Source organism: Schistocerca serialis, chromosome 2 (assembly GCF_023864345.2).
Source record: "Schistocerca serialis cubense isolate TAMUIC-IGC-003099 chromosome 2, iqSchSeri2.2, whole genome shotgun sequence".
NCBI classification, from domain to species: Eukaryota; Metazoa; Arthropoda; class Insecta; order Orthoptera; family Acrididae; genus Schistocerca; species Schistocerca serialis.
In genome coordinates, this window is record NC_064639.1 from 976,000,755 (window position 1) to 976,016,771 (window position 16,017).

At 42.5% G+C, this 16,017-nt stretch overlaps 1 protein-coding gene across 6 annotated transcripts in view; it reads right to left on the reverse strand.

Moving 5' to 3' along the window:
* LOC126458384 (CD109 antigen-like) overlaps nt 1-16,017 on the reverse strand; it is a 260,318-nt gene that overhangs the window by 96,384 nt on the left and 147,917 nt on the right. For all 6 annotated transcript variants that reach the window (XM_050095369.1, XM_050095367.1, XM_050095366.1 and 3 more), the window contains 2 exons: nt 340-516; nt 94-195 (listed from right to left, as the gene is read on the reverse strand). In XM_050095369.1, the coding sequence (XP_049951326.1) occupies nt 94-195; nt 340-516 (279 nt within the window). The remainder of the gene's footprint in view (nt 1-93; nt 196-339; nt 517-16,017) is intronic.

Sequence of the window (16,017 nt, forward strand, 5' to 3'; positions counted from 1 at the left end):
CTATTAGTAAGCTATAAGCCTCACCATTATAACTGATAGGTAATGCTACAAATTACAACAATAAATAATTTTCCAACAGTAAAAAAGACTCACAGTTGGATGTTCTGTCTTCACAACTGCTTGAATGAACGTATTACTGGGTGAATTTGCAGGTAAAATGGATGAGAACCATTCCTCCATGCCGAGATATTGTGCCTTTTAATAAGAGAAGGAAAACATGTTAAATCAAAAAATCAGTGAATTATAATTATGAAACAGAGTGAGATGCATATTAAATGTAAAATATAATATTATAAGCAGTTTGCAATAACTCATAATGAGCTTCACCACAGTACTTACTTTAATTTCAAGAACTGTTGCATTTTTATCTGGGAAGAAGTCAAGTGTCACCATACCATCTGGTGATAACTTGAATGATTCTTCCGTGAAGTTCTCACCATGCGAAAATCTGTAGCTAACTTTGACTGGGTTCTTTTCATCCCTGACAGGTTTTCCATCCTGGTACACAAGCTGAACCTGTGAAATAAGTAGCTGGATTAATTTCTTCCACAATTTACTGGCTGTATTGCTACCACAGCGATACACTTGTATTAATGAACAGATGTACAATACTAAACAGACATTGCACGTTGTCTCTTCTATGTTATGAGAGATAATCCATCTACAAAAAAAATTAGTGGCAACAAAGAACAAAGAAAGCTGATGCAACTGAAGAGAAGCAATAGCCATACAGAGAAATTACATGACAACATGAAAAACTATTTAAGGTTTTTTAAATTTAAGTATATTCATGGAAAAAAAGAGACAATGAATGGATGGGAGAAGTGAGGAGGAATGGATGGGAGAAGTGAGGAGGTGGCAATCACTGATGGAGGGAAGCAAAGAACAAATTACTTCATTGTACATTCATATCTTCCAACACACATCAATTTACACTAGTGCACTGTCTATATCCTTGCTGCAACTTTTTCATGTTTTTGTTACTGCATCCTCGATTTTCCACCGTTTGAGTAAACTGAATAAAATGTGCTACCCTTTACACATTCTTGCATACTGCAAAAGCCCAGAGACTGTTCACACTGTTTAATATACACAATTTCATAATACAAAGCTGTATGGTTCCACATTCTGGAGAGACACCCCACATAGCTCAGATACTCTCCTCACTCAGGAGAGAGTTGTGAGAGTAATGAAGAGTGCACAGCCACCTCAAATCCATAAAACTTCATTCCAAAAATCACTCATTTTACTTCTTAGTAATCTACATATTAGAAATGCATAAATCTGTAGAAAATACAATTGCAAAATTCTGAAAGTAATGTGAAAATGTGAATGTCCATGATCATGGTAAATGTCCATGATCATGGTACAAGACAGAAAAGGAAACTCTACTCAAAGAATGTGTACCTCTACCCTCAAACATTCAACATTTAACCAAGGCATTCATCTTCACATAAAAACTAAGAAACAAGTAGTATCTATCTTTATTTAGTAGAAATCTAAAAATGTTCTTGCTTTATCACTGTCTTTTTCCCCGAATCTGAATTTTTGGTACATACGTCTGCAAAGAAATATGAAATGGATTGCAGGAATGATTTCTATAAAAGAAACAAACAGCAACACTAACTGTGTGTAAAAAATGTTTTGTGTTTATATGATCTGCCCACTCACACACACACACACACACACACACACACACACACACACGTCAAATCAACTTATCAGAAACAGGTCTGGTTCACAGAAAACAATTTTAACCTTAATCTAACAAAGATTCATATTACACACTTAAAGAACAACACTGTGGGAACACCGTAAGCTCTCATACTGCTTATTTACAAGCAGCTAATTTCAGTGAAGGAACCATCTTTGAGCAACTTACATTCACTATCTTATCAAAAGTATTCAGACTCCCATCAGTGCCGATTCTCCGGCAAGGTCCCGACAGTCACAGAGGGCGGGCCTATTAGTTATAGGGAGCTCCAACGTTAGGCGGGTTATGGAGCCCCTCAGGAAAATAGCGGGTAGGTCGGGGAAGAATGCCAGTGTGCACTCTGTGTGCTTGCCGGGGGGTCTCGTCCGTAATGTGGAGGAGGCCCTTCCGGCAGCTATTGAACGCACTGGGTGTGACCGGCTGCAGATAGTAGCACATGTCGGAACGAATGACGCCTGCCGCTTGGGTTCTGAGGCCATCCTTGGTTCCTTCCGGCGGCTGGCTGATTTGGTGAAGACAACCAGCATCGCACGCGGAGTGCAAGCTGAGCTTAATATCTGCAGCATAGTGCCCAGAGTCGATCGCGGTCCTCTGGTTTGGAGCCGTGTGGAGGGTCTAAACCAGAGGCTCAGACGACTCTGCGACTATAATGGTTGCAAATTCATCGACCTCAGTTATTGGGTGGAGAACTGTAGGGCCCCCCTAGACAGGTCAGGCGTGCACTACACACCGGAAGCAGCTACTAGGGTAGCAGAGTACGTGTGGCGTGCACACGGGGGTTTTTTAGGTTAGAGGGACCCCCCCTTGGGCGAAACGATAAAATACCTGACGGCTTACCAGAGAGGACATTATCATCGTTGATAAAGAACGTCCGTCCTCAGAGACCAAAAACAGGAAAAGTTAACGTAATATTGGTAAACTGCAGGAGTATCCAGGGCAAGGTTCCTGAATTAGTATCTCTTATTGAAGGAAATAGTGCGCATATAGTATTAGGAACGGAAAGTTGGTTAAAACCGGAAGTGAACAGTAACGAAATCCTAGACACAGAATGGAATATATACCGCAAGGATAGGATAAACGCAAATGGTGGAGGAGTATTTATAGCAGTAAAGAATTCAATAATATCCAGTGAAGTTATTAGCGAATGCGAATGTGAAATAATCTGGGTTAAGTTAAGTATCAAAGGTGGGTCAGATATGATAGTCGGATGCTTCTATAGACCACCTGCATCAGCAACCGTAGTAGTTGAGCGCCTCAGAGAGAACCTGCAGAACGTCGTGAAGAAGTTTCGTGATCATACTATTGTAATAGGGGGAGACTTCAATCTACCAGGTATAGAATGGGATAGTCACACAATCAGAACTGGAGCCAGGGACAGAGACTCTTGTGACATTATCCTGACTGCCTTGTCCGAGAATTACTTCGAGCAGATAGTTAGAGAACCAACTCGTCAAGCTAACGTTTTAGACCTCATAGCAACAAATAGACCGGAACTTTTCGACTCCGTGAATGTAGAAGAGGGTATCAGTGATCATAAGTCAGTGGTTGCATCAATGACTACAAGTGTAATAAGAAATGCCAAGAAAGGAAGGAAAATATATTTGCTTAACAAGAGTGATAGGGCACAAATCGCAGAATATCTGAGTGACCACCATCAAACGTTCATTTCTGAGGAAGAGGATGTGGAACAAAAATGGAAAAAAATTCAGAAACATCGTCCAGTACGCCTTAGATAAGTTCGTACCGACTAAGGTCCAAAGCGAAGGGAAAGATCCACCGTGGTATAACAATCATGTACGAAAGGTACTACGGAAACAAAGAAAGCTTCATCATAGGTTTAAGAGTAGTCGAATCATAGCTGATAAGGAAAAGCTGAACGAAGCGAAAAAGAGCGTAAAGAGAGCAATGAGAGAAGCATTCAACGAATTCGAACATAAAACATTGGCAAACAATCTAAACAAGAACCCTAAAAAGTTTTGGTCATATGTAAAATCGGAACATGTTTTGGGTTCTCGTATTATGACGTTCTTAGATAATACAAATCTCCTGCATCATAACCAACATGGATTCCGCAAACAGAGATCATGTGAAACTCAGCTCGCCCTATTTGCCCAAGAAATTCACAGTGCCGTAGACACTGGCGAGCAGATTGATGCCGTATTCCTGGACTTCAGGAAGGCATTTGATACGGTTCCGCACTTACGTTTAGTGAAAAAAATACGAGCTTACGGAATATCGGACCAGGTTTGTGATTGGATTCAGGATTTCCTAGAAGAAAGAACACAACATGTCATTCTTAACGGTTCAAAATCTGCAGGTGTAGAGGTAATTTCGGGAGTACCGCAGGGAAGCGTGATAGGACCTTTATTGTTTACAATATACATAAATGACTTAGTTGACAACATCGGTAGCTCCGTGAGGCTATTTGCAGATGACACGGTTGTCTACAAGAAAGTAGCAACATCAGAAGACTCGTACGTACTCCAGGAGGACCTGCAGAGGATTAATGCATGGTGCGACAGCTGGCAGCTTTCCCTAAAAGTAGATAAATGTAATATAACGCGCATACATAGGGGCAGAAATCCATTCCAGTACGATTATGCCATAGGTGGTAAATCATTGGAAGCGGTAACGACCGTAAAATACTTAGGAGTTACTATCCGGAGCGATCTGAAGTGGAATGATCACATAAAACAAATAGTGGGAAAAGCAGGCGCCAGGTTGAGATTCATAGGAAGAATTCTAAGAAAATGTGACTCATCGACGAAAGAAGTAGCTTACAAAACGCTTGTTCTTGAGTATTGCTCATCAGTATGGGACCCTTACCAGGTTGGATTAATAGAAGAGATAGACATGATCCAGCGAAAAGCAGCGCGATTCGTCATGGGGACATTTAGTCAGCGCGAGAGCGTTACGGAGATGCTGAACAAGCTCCAGTGGCGGACACTTCAAGAAAGGCGTTACGCAATACGGAGAGGTTTATTATCGAAATTACGGGAGAGCACATTCTGGGAAGAGATGGGCAACATATTACTACCGCCCACATATATCTCACGTAATGATCACAACGAAAAGATCCGAGAAATTAGAGCAAATACGGAGACTTACAAGTAGTCGTTCTTCCCACGCACAATTCGTGAATGGAACAGGGAAGGGGGGATCAGATAGTGGTACAATAAGTACCCTCCGCCACACACCGTAAGGTGGCTCGCGGAGTATAGATGTAGATGTAGATGTAGAATATGGGGGTCTGTCTACCCTTCACCTTTATGACCGGTCGAGTTCTGCTGCAGTTTAAACCATAGGAGGTAGTGATGTTGGACGCTGGGGTCTATATTTAAGCCAAAATTCTAAGTAATCCCAAAAGGTGTTCCATTTGGTTCAAGTCAGTGGCCCTATCTTTCTGCCATTTTGCCATACGGTTCAGTACGCGAGCACACTGACCGGTCTTGTTTATGAAAAGGAGCCCCAGCATTATTCAGTAAGCATTTCGAAAGCGATGCCAAACGGTCCTAGCGAACTGAAACACTGTTGCCAGTTCTCCTCACGCCAACCAATGAAAAGCAATCTGCCTCAGATCTGTGCATGACCACTACAGCGCCACGAACTTGAAGGAGCTAGCAGCCAACACAGGCATGCCATTCTTTACAGTACCGAAAAGTGTGTAACACTGTTTAAATTTTTCTGACCATGGACTTCCGTGAACGCATGATAGCAATATGATATCAACTGTGTTCTGGAAACTGTCGAAAAAGATGCATTATGTCACTTCATTCTCTTTCATATTGATGTCTTCTTTTGGATTTTACATTTTGGAATGTTGTTGTTGTTGTGGTCTTCAGTCCTGAGACTGGTTTGATGCAGCTCTCCATGCTACTCTATCCTGTGCAAGCTTTTTCATCTCCCAGTACCTACTGCAACCTACATCCTTCTGAATCTGCTTAGTGTATTCATCTCTTGGTCTCCCTCTACGATTTTTACCCTCCACGCTGCCCTCCAATACTAAATTGGTGATCCCTTGATGCCTCAGAACATGTCCTACCAACCGATCCCTTCTTCTGGTCAAGTTGTGCCACAAACTTCTGTTCTCCCCAATCCTATTCAATACTTCCTCATTAGTTATGTGGTCTACCCATCTAATCTTCAGCATTCTTCTGTAGCACCACATTTCGAAAGCTTCTATTCTCTTCTTGTCCAAACTATTTATCGTCCATGTTTCACTTCCATACATGGCTACACTCCATACGAATACTTTCAGAAATGACATCCTGACACTTAAATCTATACTGGATGTTAACAAATTTCTCTTCTTCAGAAACGCTTTCCTTGCCATTGCCAGCCTACATTTTATATCCTCTCTACTTCGACCATCATCAGTTATTTTGCTCCCCAAATAGCAAAACTCCTTTACTACTTCAAGCGTCTCATTTCCTAATCTAATTCCCTCAGCATCACCCGACTTAATTAGACTACATTCCATTATCCTTGTTTTGTTTTTGTTGATGTTCATCTTATATCCTCCTTTCAAGACACTGTCCATTCCATTCAACTGCTCTTCCAAGTCCTTTGCTGTCTCTGACAGAATTACAATGTCATCGGCGAACCTCAAAGTTTTTATTTCTTCTCCATGAATTTTAATACCTACTCCGAATTTTTCTTTTGTTTCCTTTACTGCTTGCTCAATATACAGATTGAACAACATCGGGGAGAGGCTACAACCCTGTCTTACTCCCTTCCCAACCACTGCTTCCCTTTCATGTCCCTCGACTCTTATAACTGCCATCTGGTTTCTGTACAAATTGTAAATAGCCTTTCGCTCCCTGTATTTTACCCCTGCCACCTTTAGAATTTGAAAGAGAGTATTCCAGTCAACATTGTCAAAAGCTTTCTCTAAGTCTACAAATACTAGAAACGTAGGTTTGCCTTTCCTTAATCTTTCTTCTAAGATAAGTCGTAAGGTCAGTATTGCCTCACGTGTTCCAGTGTTTCTACGGAATCCAAACTGATCTTCCCCGAGGTTGGCTTCTACCAGTTTTTCCATTCGTCTGTAAAGAATTTGTGTTAGTATTTTGCAGCTGTGACTTATTAAGCTGATAGTTCGGTAATTTTCACATCTGTCAACACCTGCTTTCTTTGGGATTGGAATTATTATATTCTTCTTGAAGTCTGAGGGTATTTCGCCTGTTTCATACATCTTGCTCACCAGATGGTAGAGTTTTGTCAGGACTGGCTCTCCCACAGCCGCCAGTAGTTCCAATGGAATATTGTCTACTCCGGGGGCCTTGTTTCGACTCAGGTCTTTCAGTGCTCTGTCAAACTCTTCACGCAGTATCATATCTCCCATTTCATCTTCATCTACATCATCTTCCATTTCCATAATATTGTCCTCAAGTACATCGCCCTTGTATAGACCCTCTATATACTCCTTCCACCTTTCTGCTTTCCCTTCTTTGCTTAGAACTGGGTTTCCATCTGAGCTCTTGATATTCATACAAGCCGTTCTCTTATCTCCAAAGGTCTCTTTAATTTTCCTGTAGGCGGTATCTATCTTACCCCTAGTGAGATAGACCTCTACATCCTTACATTTGTCCTCTAGCCATCCCTGCTTAGCCATTATGCACTTCCTGTCGATCTCATTTTTGAGACGTTTGTATTCCTTTTTGCCTGTTTCACTTACTGCATTTTTATATTTTCTCCTTTCATCAATTAAATTCAATATTTCTTCTGTTACCCAAGGATTTCTACTAGCCCTTGTCTTTTTACCTACTTGATCCTCTGCTGCCTTCACTACTTCATCCCTCAAAGCTACCCATTCTTCTTCTACTGTATTTATTTCCCCCATTCCTGTCAATTGCTCCCTTATGCTCTCCCTGAATCTCTGTACAACCTCTGGTTCTTTTAGTTTATCCAGGTCCCATCTCCTTAAATTCCCACCTTTTTGCAATTTCTTCAGTTTTAATCTACAGGTCATAACCAATAGATTGTGGTCAGAGTCCACATCTGCCCCTGGAAATGTCTTACAATTTAAAACCTGGTTCCTAAATCTCTGTCTTACCATTATATAATCTATCTGATACCTTTTAGTATCTCCAGGGTTCTTCCATGTATACAACCTTCTTTCATGATTCTTAGACCAAGTGTTAGTTATGATTATGTTGTGCTCTGTGCAAAATTCGACCAGGCGGCTTCCTCTTTCATTTCTGTCCCCCAATCCATATTCACCTACTATGTTTCCTTCTCTCCCTTTTCCTACACTCGAATTCCAGTCACCCATGACTATTAAATTTTCGTCTCCCTTCACAATCTGAATAATTTCTTTTATTTCATCATACATTTCTTCAATTTCTTCGTCATCTGCAGAGCTAGTTGGCATATAAACTTGTACTACTGTAGTAGGCGTGGGCTTCGTATCTATCTTGGCCACAATAATGCGTTCACTATGCTGTTTGTAGTAGCTTACCCGCATTCCTATTTTCCTATTCATTATTAAACCTACTCCTGCATTACCCCTATTTGATTTTGTGTTTATAACCCTGTAGTCACCTGACCAGAAGTCTTGTTCCTCCTGCCACCGAACTTCACTAATTCCCACTATATCTAACTTCAACCTATCCATTTCCCTTTTTAAATTTTCTAACCTACCTGCCCGATTAAGGGATCTGACATTCCACGCTCCGATCCGTAGAACGCCAGTTTTCTTTCTCCTGATAACGACATCCTCTTGAGTAGTCCCCGCCCGGAGATCCGAATGGGGGACTATTTTACCTCCGGAATATTTTACCCAAGAGGACGCCATCATCATGTAATCATACAGTAAAGCTGCATGCCCTCGGGAAAAATTACGGCTGTAGTTTCCCCTTGCTTTCAGCCGTTCGCAGTACCAGCACAGCAAGGCCGTTTTGGTTATTGTTACAAGGCCAGATCAGTCAATCATCCAGACTGTTGCCCTTGCAACTACTGAAAAGGCTGCTGCCCCTCTTCAGGAACCACACGTTTGTCTGGCCTCTCAACAGATACCCCTCCATTGTGGTTGCACCTACGGTACGGCTATCTGTATCGCTGAGGCACGCAAGCCTCCCCACCAACGGCAAGGTCCATGGTTCATGGGGGGGACATTTTGGAATATGAGTTAGGAATAGAGTGTAGTACCACAATGTACAAATAAAGCTATAGAAACACCCAACAAATTCACCATTTTTTCTGTTTCCTGTTGTTCCATAGTTGCTTCAAAACTCATGGAGGTGCGTTCCATCTATGAAACTAATTGAAGGCAGTTTGTTTACTGCCATACGCATTTCGCTTCCTTTATTCATGTTGATGCTTCACAAATAGAACAAGCAAAATGTGTATGGGAACAAACTGCCTTCAATTAGTTGCATAGACGGAACACATCTCCACAAACCCAAAAAATTGTTTATGAGAGTGTCAAAGGATAAGAAGATGCATAGAATGCGGCTGTAGCTCGCTCCTAGAGATCCAAATGATGGCGTAGTCTACTTCCCTGTATGATACATCAACAATTTGGTTCATAAAAACAAAATTTTAAAAAATCACCTTTTCAACAGCATGTGTCAAGTGCAGCTACAGAAGTTCGTTGTAGTTTATAACGTGCATCTGATGAATCAAAAGGTTTCATATATGGTGGTATTGTCTGAAAATATTGTGGTGGGAACCTTTCATCTCTGACTACTGGTGTTCAGGATTCGATCACAGATAAATACCTGTGACAAGCTAGAGTATAAAGACGATTGCTGCTAGTTTCATTTGCGGTAATTTACAAGGGCTGGATGAAAAGTAATGCCTCCACTTTCATTAATTGGGTTTGGATGGGAATATTTTAATAAATCAAATGCAGAAATAATCCTTAGAATGTGATCTTTAATTACCAATATTCACTTTTCCACATAATCACCAGCCAATTGGATACATTTCTGCCAACAATGAACAAGTTTTCTGAAGCTGTCACGGAAGAAGTCGACACACTGTTTCCACGACCACAGTCTCACAGTTCTCTCAACGTCTTCATCAGAAGCATAATGATGTCCCCGCAGATCGTCTTTCATTATCGGAAACAGATGGAAGTCAGACAGTGCTAAATCTGGACTGTGTGGAGGATGCTGTACGATGATGAGATTCAGTCTCTGAAGTTCTGCTGTGGTGGCACGTGAAGTGTGTGGTTTGGCATTGTCATGCAGCAGGAAAATATGTCCCTTTTCCTTTCGGACCCTTGTTAGCCATTGTTTCAGAGTTCGCAGCATTGTGATATAACACTCTGAATTTATTGTTGTTCCATGATCAAAGAAAACAACATGGATAACACCATCTTCGTCCCACAACAATGTGGCCATGATTTTTCCAGCTGACAGCTGAGTCTTTAATTTCTTTTTCTGGGGGTGAGTCTTTGTGTTGATATTCCATAGACTGACATTTCATCTCTGGGTCGTAATGGTGTACCCACATTTCGTCTATCACAATTGAATGGAGAAAGGTGTCACCTTCATTCTTGTAACACGAGAGGAGTTCCTGGCAAATTGCAAGTCTGTGCGCTTTCATTTCAGGAGTCAGCATCCAGGGTACCCATCATGCACAGATCTTCCGAGTGCCAAGCAATGCAATAATGTGACATAAGCGTTCTTGTGAAATGTCGATTGTGCTTGTAGTTTCTCTGTAATAGAAACGACAATGTCCTGAATCAATCTGTCGACATTTTGCTTATGAAATTCAGTGGTTGCTGTCACAGGACATCCAACGCTTGGTTTGTCATGCAGGTCAGATGTTCCCACCTCAACATCTTTAAGCTTAATCGTCCAATGATGCACAGTACTCACATCAACACAGTCAACATAAACTGCTTTCATTCTCTGATGAATCTCCTTTGGGGTGACACCTTCTGCTGTCAAGAATCCAATGAATGCACGTTGCTTAAATCGCATTGACCGACTGTCTGTGCAGGGTTCCATACTTTACACTGTAACAACACAACCATTCGATGCTAAGGCTTCCTGCCAACTGGAGCTGTAGTGAAGAGGCTATGGAACAAGCCAGTACCTGCCACATACCAATGCTGCCAACTGTTGAAGAGTTACAAAGGTGGAGGCATTACTTTTCAGCCAACCCTCATACGTTGTGCTCTTAGATGGCTATCTGACCACACTCTCGGAAATCACTACGTATTCAGAAAAAAAAGTGGTGAATTATTTGTGACAAGAAGTAGTATAAATGTCACTGTCAGTTGTTTCATGCACAGTAATTTCATCTTTCATTTCTTAAACATATGGAAGTCATGAAACTGGAGATACTCGTTACTGAGACAGCGTGCTCTTACGTGTAAATTACAATGAATGTTTCAGAAAAATGCTTACCTTTGACAATTAACGAAGTCTCAGAATGTGTTGCAAGCACGAAGAGTAAAAAAAATATTTTCGCATCTAGTGGTATATGAACCTACGCCCTTTGCCACGGCAGGTCGTAGCCTTACCAACTTCACTACCATAGCTTGTATGCTGTCAGCACTTGATTTTATGCAATTCCATTCGAGAGAGACGCAGGCTGATTTCGTTGCCGAATGATGCAGGTGTTAAGCCATAAATGCATGAAATTTTGGAATGTTTCCTCTATCAGTCTTCACACAATTCCTTTGCATTGTTACTTGTGTTTCGATAATTAATAAGTAAACCGTTTACAGAAAAGAGTACGCAAAGTCACTAGTAATTTCAGCAACCACTCACGTAATATACATAAGCAGAGCCAATGTCTTGACTTTTAATGATCTTAAACTCTCAACAAACAGGTATTTTGAGAGAATATTGACCAAAAACTTTTTTTTCTTTCTTTTGGATGTTCTAATTATTTACATTAACAACCTAACCTAACCTAACCATAGTTCTAACAAACAAAATAGTATATTATGAACTCACTTTCCAACTGGACGCATCCTGTGGTGATTCTATAGCAACAGTCACTAAATCCAAAGCTAAAACTGCTTGATATGTTTAAAATAACAAATTAAAGGTGTAAAATAACCATGGCTAACCAAAGGACAGGGCCATACCAAAATCCAAAACCTCTCAGTACAGTTGTCGAAAAATCGGCAGGAGGACCGTTCGGTAACAGGTCTCAGAAGCCAGATAAAGAAGCGAAAATGACGTCACTACCAAGTCTAACCAACTGCACCGATCAGTATGAACAATACAGAATAAGGCCCTAGAATTCTGGACAGGCTAGTCCATTTAGGGAATGTTACTGTCCACAAACCACTGCCTATCACATGTTGTTTTATAACAGGGTCCACCGGCATACTGATACAGTCACCATATCTAAACTGTTCCTCCACTGTATACAGTACACATTGCTATCAAATGTGTTCACATCCTTCTGCATTTAGCGTTTTCTTACATGCAATAATGGGACCATACCTTAATCAAGAGAAACACCCCCACACCACTTCACTGTTGGCACTACACCTTACATCAGGTAATGTTCTCGTCATTCATCAAACCAAAGACCTTCTGCTGGACTGATACAGAGCATAGCATGATTCATCAAAGTCACACATTTCTGGTCATCCACTATCCAGTGGCATCACTCTTTACACCACCTCGAGCATTACTTAGCAATGAGCACAGAAATGCATGGCTTATGAACAGCTGCTCGACCACTGTACTCTACTCTTTTTACCTCACTACACACAGTCACTGTGCTAGCTGCAGCGTTTGTAGCACCTTGGAACTCAGAGTGATCCATATAATTCATGTGATTCTTTTTACAACCACTTTCTGCAATGCTTGGCAATTCCTGTCTGCCAGTATGTAAGGTGTGGTTGTTCCTTCACATTTTCACTTCACAGTCATGTCACCAACAGTCAGCTTGGGGAACTTTAGACAGACTTAAAAGTCCCTGATATCTTTGTTACCCAGGTAACATTCAATGAATGGTGGTCCATGTTCGAAGTCACTGAGCTCTCTGACCAAACCATTCTGCTGTAACTGCTTCTCTACTAACAACACAATATGCCCCATAGGATGTCCAGATACTTTTGATCAGATAACATATACATAAAAAATACATAAGAAACATTAAATGACAAAACGGTTCTGATGAACCATCCTATGCAATAACAAAATCAAACAATGGAAAATCCAGGATGGAATAATGACAATATTACAAAAAGGAGAGATTACTAATATAACTGCGTAGGCTTCCGCAGCCAGAGTCAGTCGATATAAAAGTTTTCTGGGTATGGTACCGCGGTACCGTACCCAGAAAACTTTTATATCGAGAGATTACTACTCACAATATAGGAGAGACGCTGAGTCGCAGATAGGCACAACAAAAAGACCGCTGAAAAAGTAAGCTTTTGACCACAAAAGGCTTCATCGAAATTAGATAAAACACACACTCATGACCACAGTCTCTTGCTGCCGAGACCAGACTGGGGGCAGCAGCGCACGAAGGGAGAAGCGAACTGGGTGGTGGGGGTAAGGAGGAGCTGGGGCAGGGATGAGAAGGATAGCAGGGTAGAGTTGGGGGACAGTAAAGTGCTGCTTGTGGGATCATACAGGGACGAGGTGGAGAGAGAGGGTACGACATCTGGGTGCAGTCGGAGGTTAGACGGAGGGCAGGGGGACGGTGGGGGCACTAGAAAAAGGGAGAAGGCTGTGTAATGTCGGAGTGGGAACAGGGAAGGGTGTAGGTGGGTGTAGGACAATGATTAACAAAGGTTGAGGCCAGGAGGGTTATGGGAACATAGGATATACTACAGGGAGAATTACCACTTACACAATTCAGGGAAACTGATGTTGGTAGGAAGGATCCAGATGGCACAGTCTGTGAAGCATCATTCATGCGAAGAATGTTTTGCTGGGCAGAATGTTCGGCAAACTGGTTGATCCAGTTGTTTCTTGGTCACATTTTGTCAGTGGCCATTCATGTGGACAGACAGCTTTTCGGTTGTCATGCCCACATAGAATGACAGCACAGTGATTGCAGCTTAGCGTGTTGATCAGATGACTGGTTTCAGAGAGAGCACTGCCTCTGATGTGATAGGCGATGCTTGTGACCAGACTGGAGTAGGTGGTAGTGGGAGGATGTATGGGACAGTTTTTGCATCTACGTCTATTGATATGAGCCATAAGGCAAGGGCTTTGGGAGCAGGGGTTGGGTAGTTTTGAGTGGGCAGTGAAATACCATTCGGGGTGAGGGGTAGGGGGGCTGAGGGTGGTGGTGGGGGGGGGGGGGGGGGGGGGGGGGCAGGGGAGGATATTGGGTAGGACAATGGGAAATGTTCTACCCACTATCTTTCCCAACCCCCTCACCCATAGCGGTATTCCAACACCCGCCGAACCTACACAATATCTTTATCCATCCTTACTGAACCCCAACTCCCAAACCCCTCGCCTCATGGCTAATATCCCTGTAATATACCTAGATACAAAACTTGTCCCATACATCCTGCCACTACCACCTACTCTAGTCTGGTCACAAGCATCACATATCACATCAGAGGCAGAGCTACCTATGGAAAGTCACGTGATCTACAAACTAAACTGCAACCACTGTGCCGCATTATACGTAAGCATGACAACCAACAAGCTGTCTGTCCGCATGAATGGCCACTGACAAACTGTGGCCAAGAAACAGCTGGGCCACCCAGTTGCTAAACACGCTGCCCAATATGATGTTCTCCATTTTAATGACTGCTTCACAGCATGTGCCATCTGGATCCCTCCCACCAACACCAGCTTCTCTGAATTGCATCTCCCTGGAGCATATCCTACGTTCCTGTAACCCTCCTGAGCTCAACCTTGGTTAGTCATTGTGCTACACCCACCTATCCTTTTCTCGGTTTACACTCCTGCACTACACTGCCTCTATTCACCAACACACTTACAGTCTCTTTACTTCTCTCCTTTTCCACTGTCACCCCCTCCCCGCCCTGTGTCTAACCTCCCAACTGCATCTAGCTGCCCTACCCACTCTCCACTTTGTCCCTGAATGCTCCCACAAGCGGCACTTTACCATCTTCCATCCCTGCCTTGTTATTCCCCCCCCCCTCCCCCTCCTTACCCCCACATGCCATATTGCTTCTCCCAACATGCGCTACTGCTCACAGTCTGACCTCAGCAGCCAGAAACTGTGGTCTTGCGTGTGTGTGTGTGTGTGTGTGTGTGTGTGTGTGTGTGTTATCTAATTCTAAAGGCCTTTTTGGCCAAAAGCTTACTTGTTTGACAGTCTTTTTGTTGTGCCCACCTCATTCTATGTAATACATTCTCAATGATTAACATTTCATAAGTTTTAAGGAAAGTTGGTAGAAAGTACTTGCTTTTCTACACACACACACACACACACACACACACACACACATTCACATCTACATCACTACTCTCCAATTCACACTTAAGTACTTGGCTGAGCGTTCATCGAACCAAGCTCTGATTATCTTATTTTATTACAGTGATGATTTCTCCCTATACAGGTGGGTGTCAATAAAATATTTAAATATTTTTTGCATTTGGGCAATAACACTGGAGATTGAAATCTCATGAAAAGACCTCGCTGCAACAAAGAACGCCTTTGTTTTAATGATTGCCACCCTAACTCATGTATCATGCCTGTGAAACTCTCTCCCCTATTTAACAACAACAACAACAACAACAACAACAACACACACACACACACACACACACACACACACACACACACACAAAAAAAAAATAGCCACTGTCACCTCTATCACTGAGGTTCGACTGTGACAGGCAAGCAGCAATCTTTGCCAAGGATATTGGGTTGCAAGGTGCAGCATCTTCGGGAGGCTGTGCGGGGGGGCATGCGGCAGGTTGGGAGAGGCGAGGAGTAAGAAGAGAAGGGGACAGGACTATGCAGGTGCACTGGTAGGATAGAAGTGTGAGTAGGGCTGGTTTGGGAGCAGGGAAGTGAACAGGCAGCTGGAGGACAGGTGCTAGTGGAGGAAGGTATGTTGAGGGGAGAGTTCCCACCAGCACAAAGAGGAAAGCTGGTGTTAGTGAGAAGAACCCAGAAGGCACAAGTTGTGATGCAGTCGCTGAAGTCAAGCACACTTCTGTGTGGCAGCACGTTCAACAACATGGTGGTCCATTTATCTCTTGGCTATAGTCTGGTTGAGCCATCCGTCAAACTTGACAGCTATCAACAATACCTCCACTTTGACATCCCTTAACAAACAGCTGAGACACCCACAGTCATTGCACCTGTAGTGACAAGCAATCCCTCTCCAACATATCCTTCATTCCTGTAGCTCCCATGGCCTCATCCTTCGCTAGTCACTG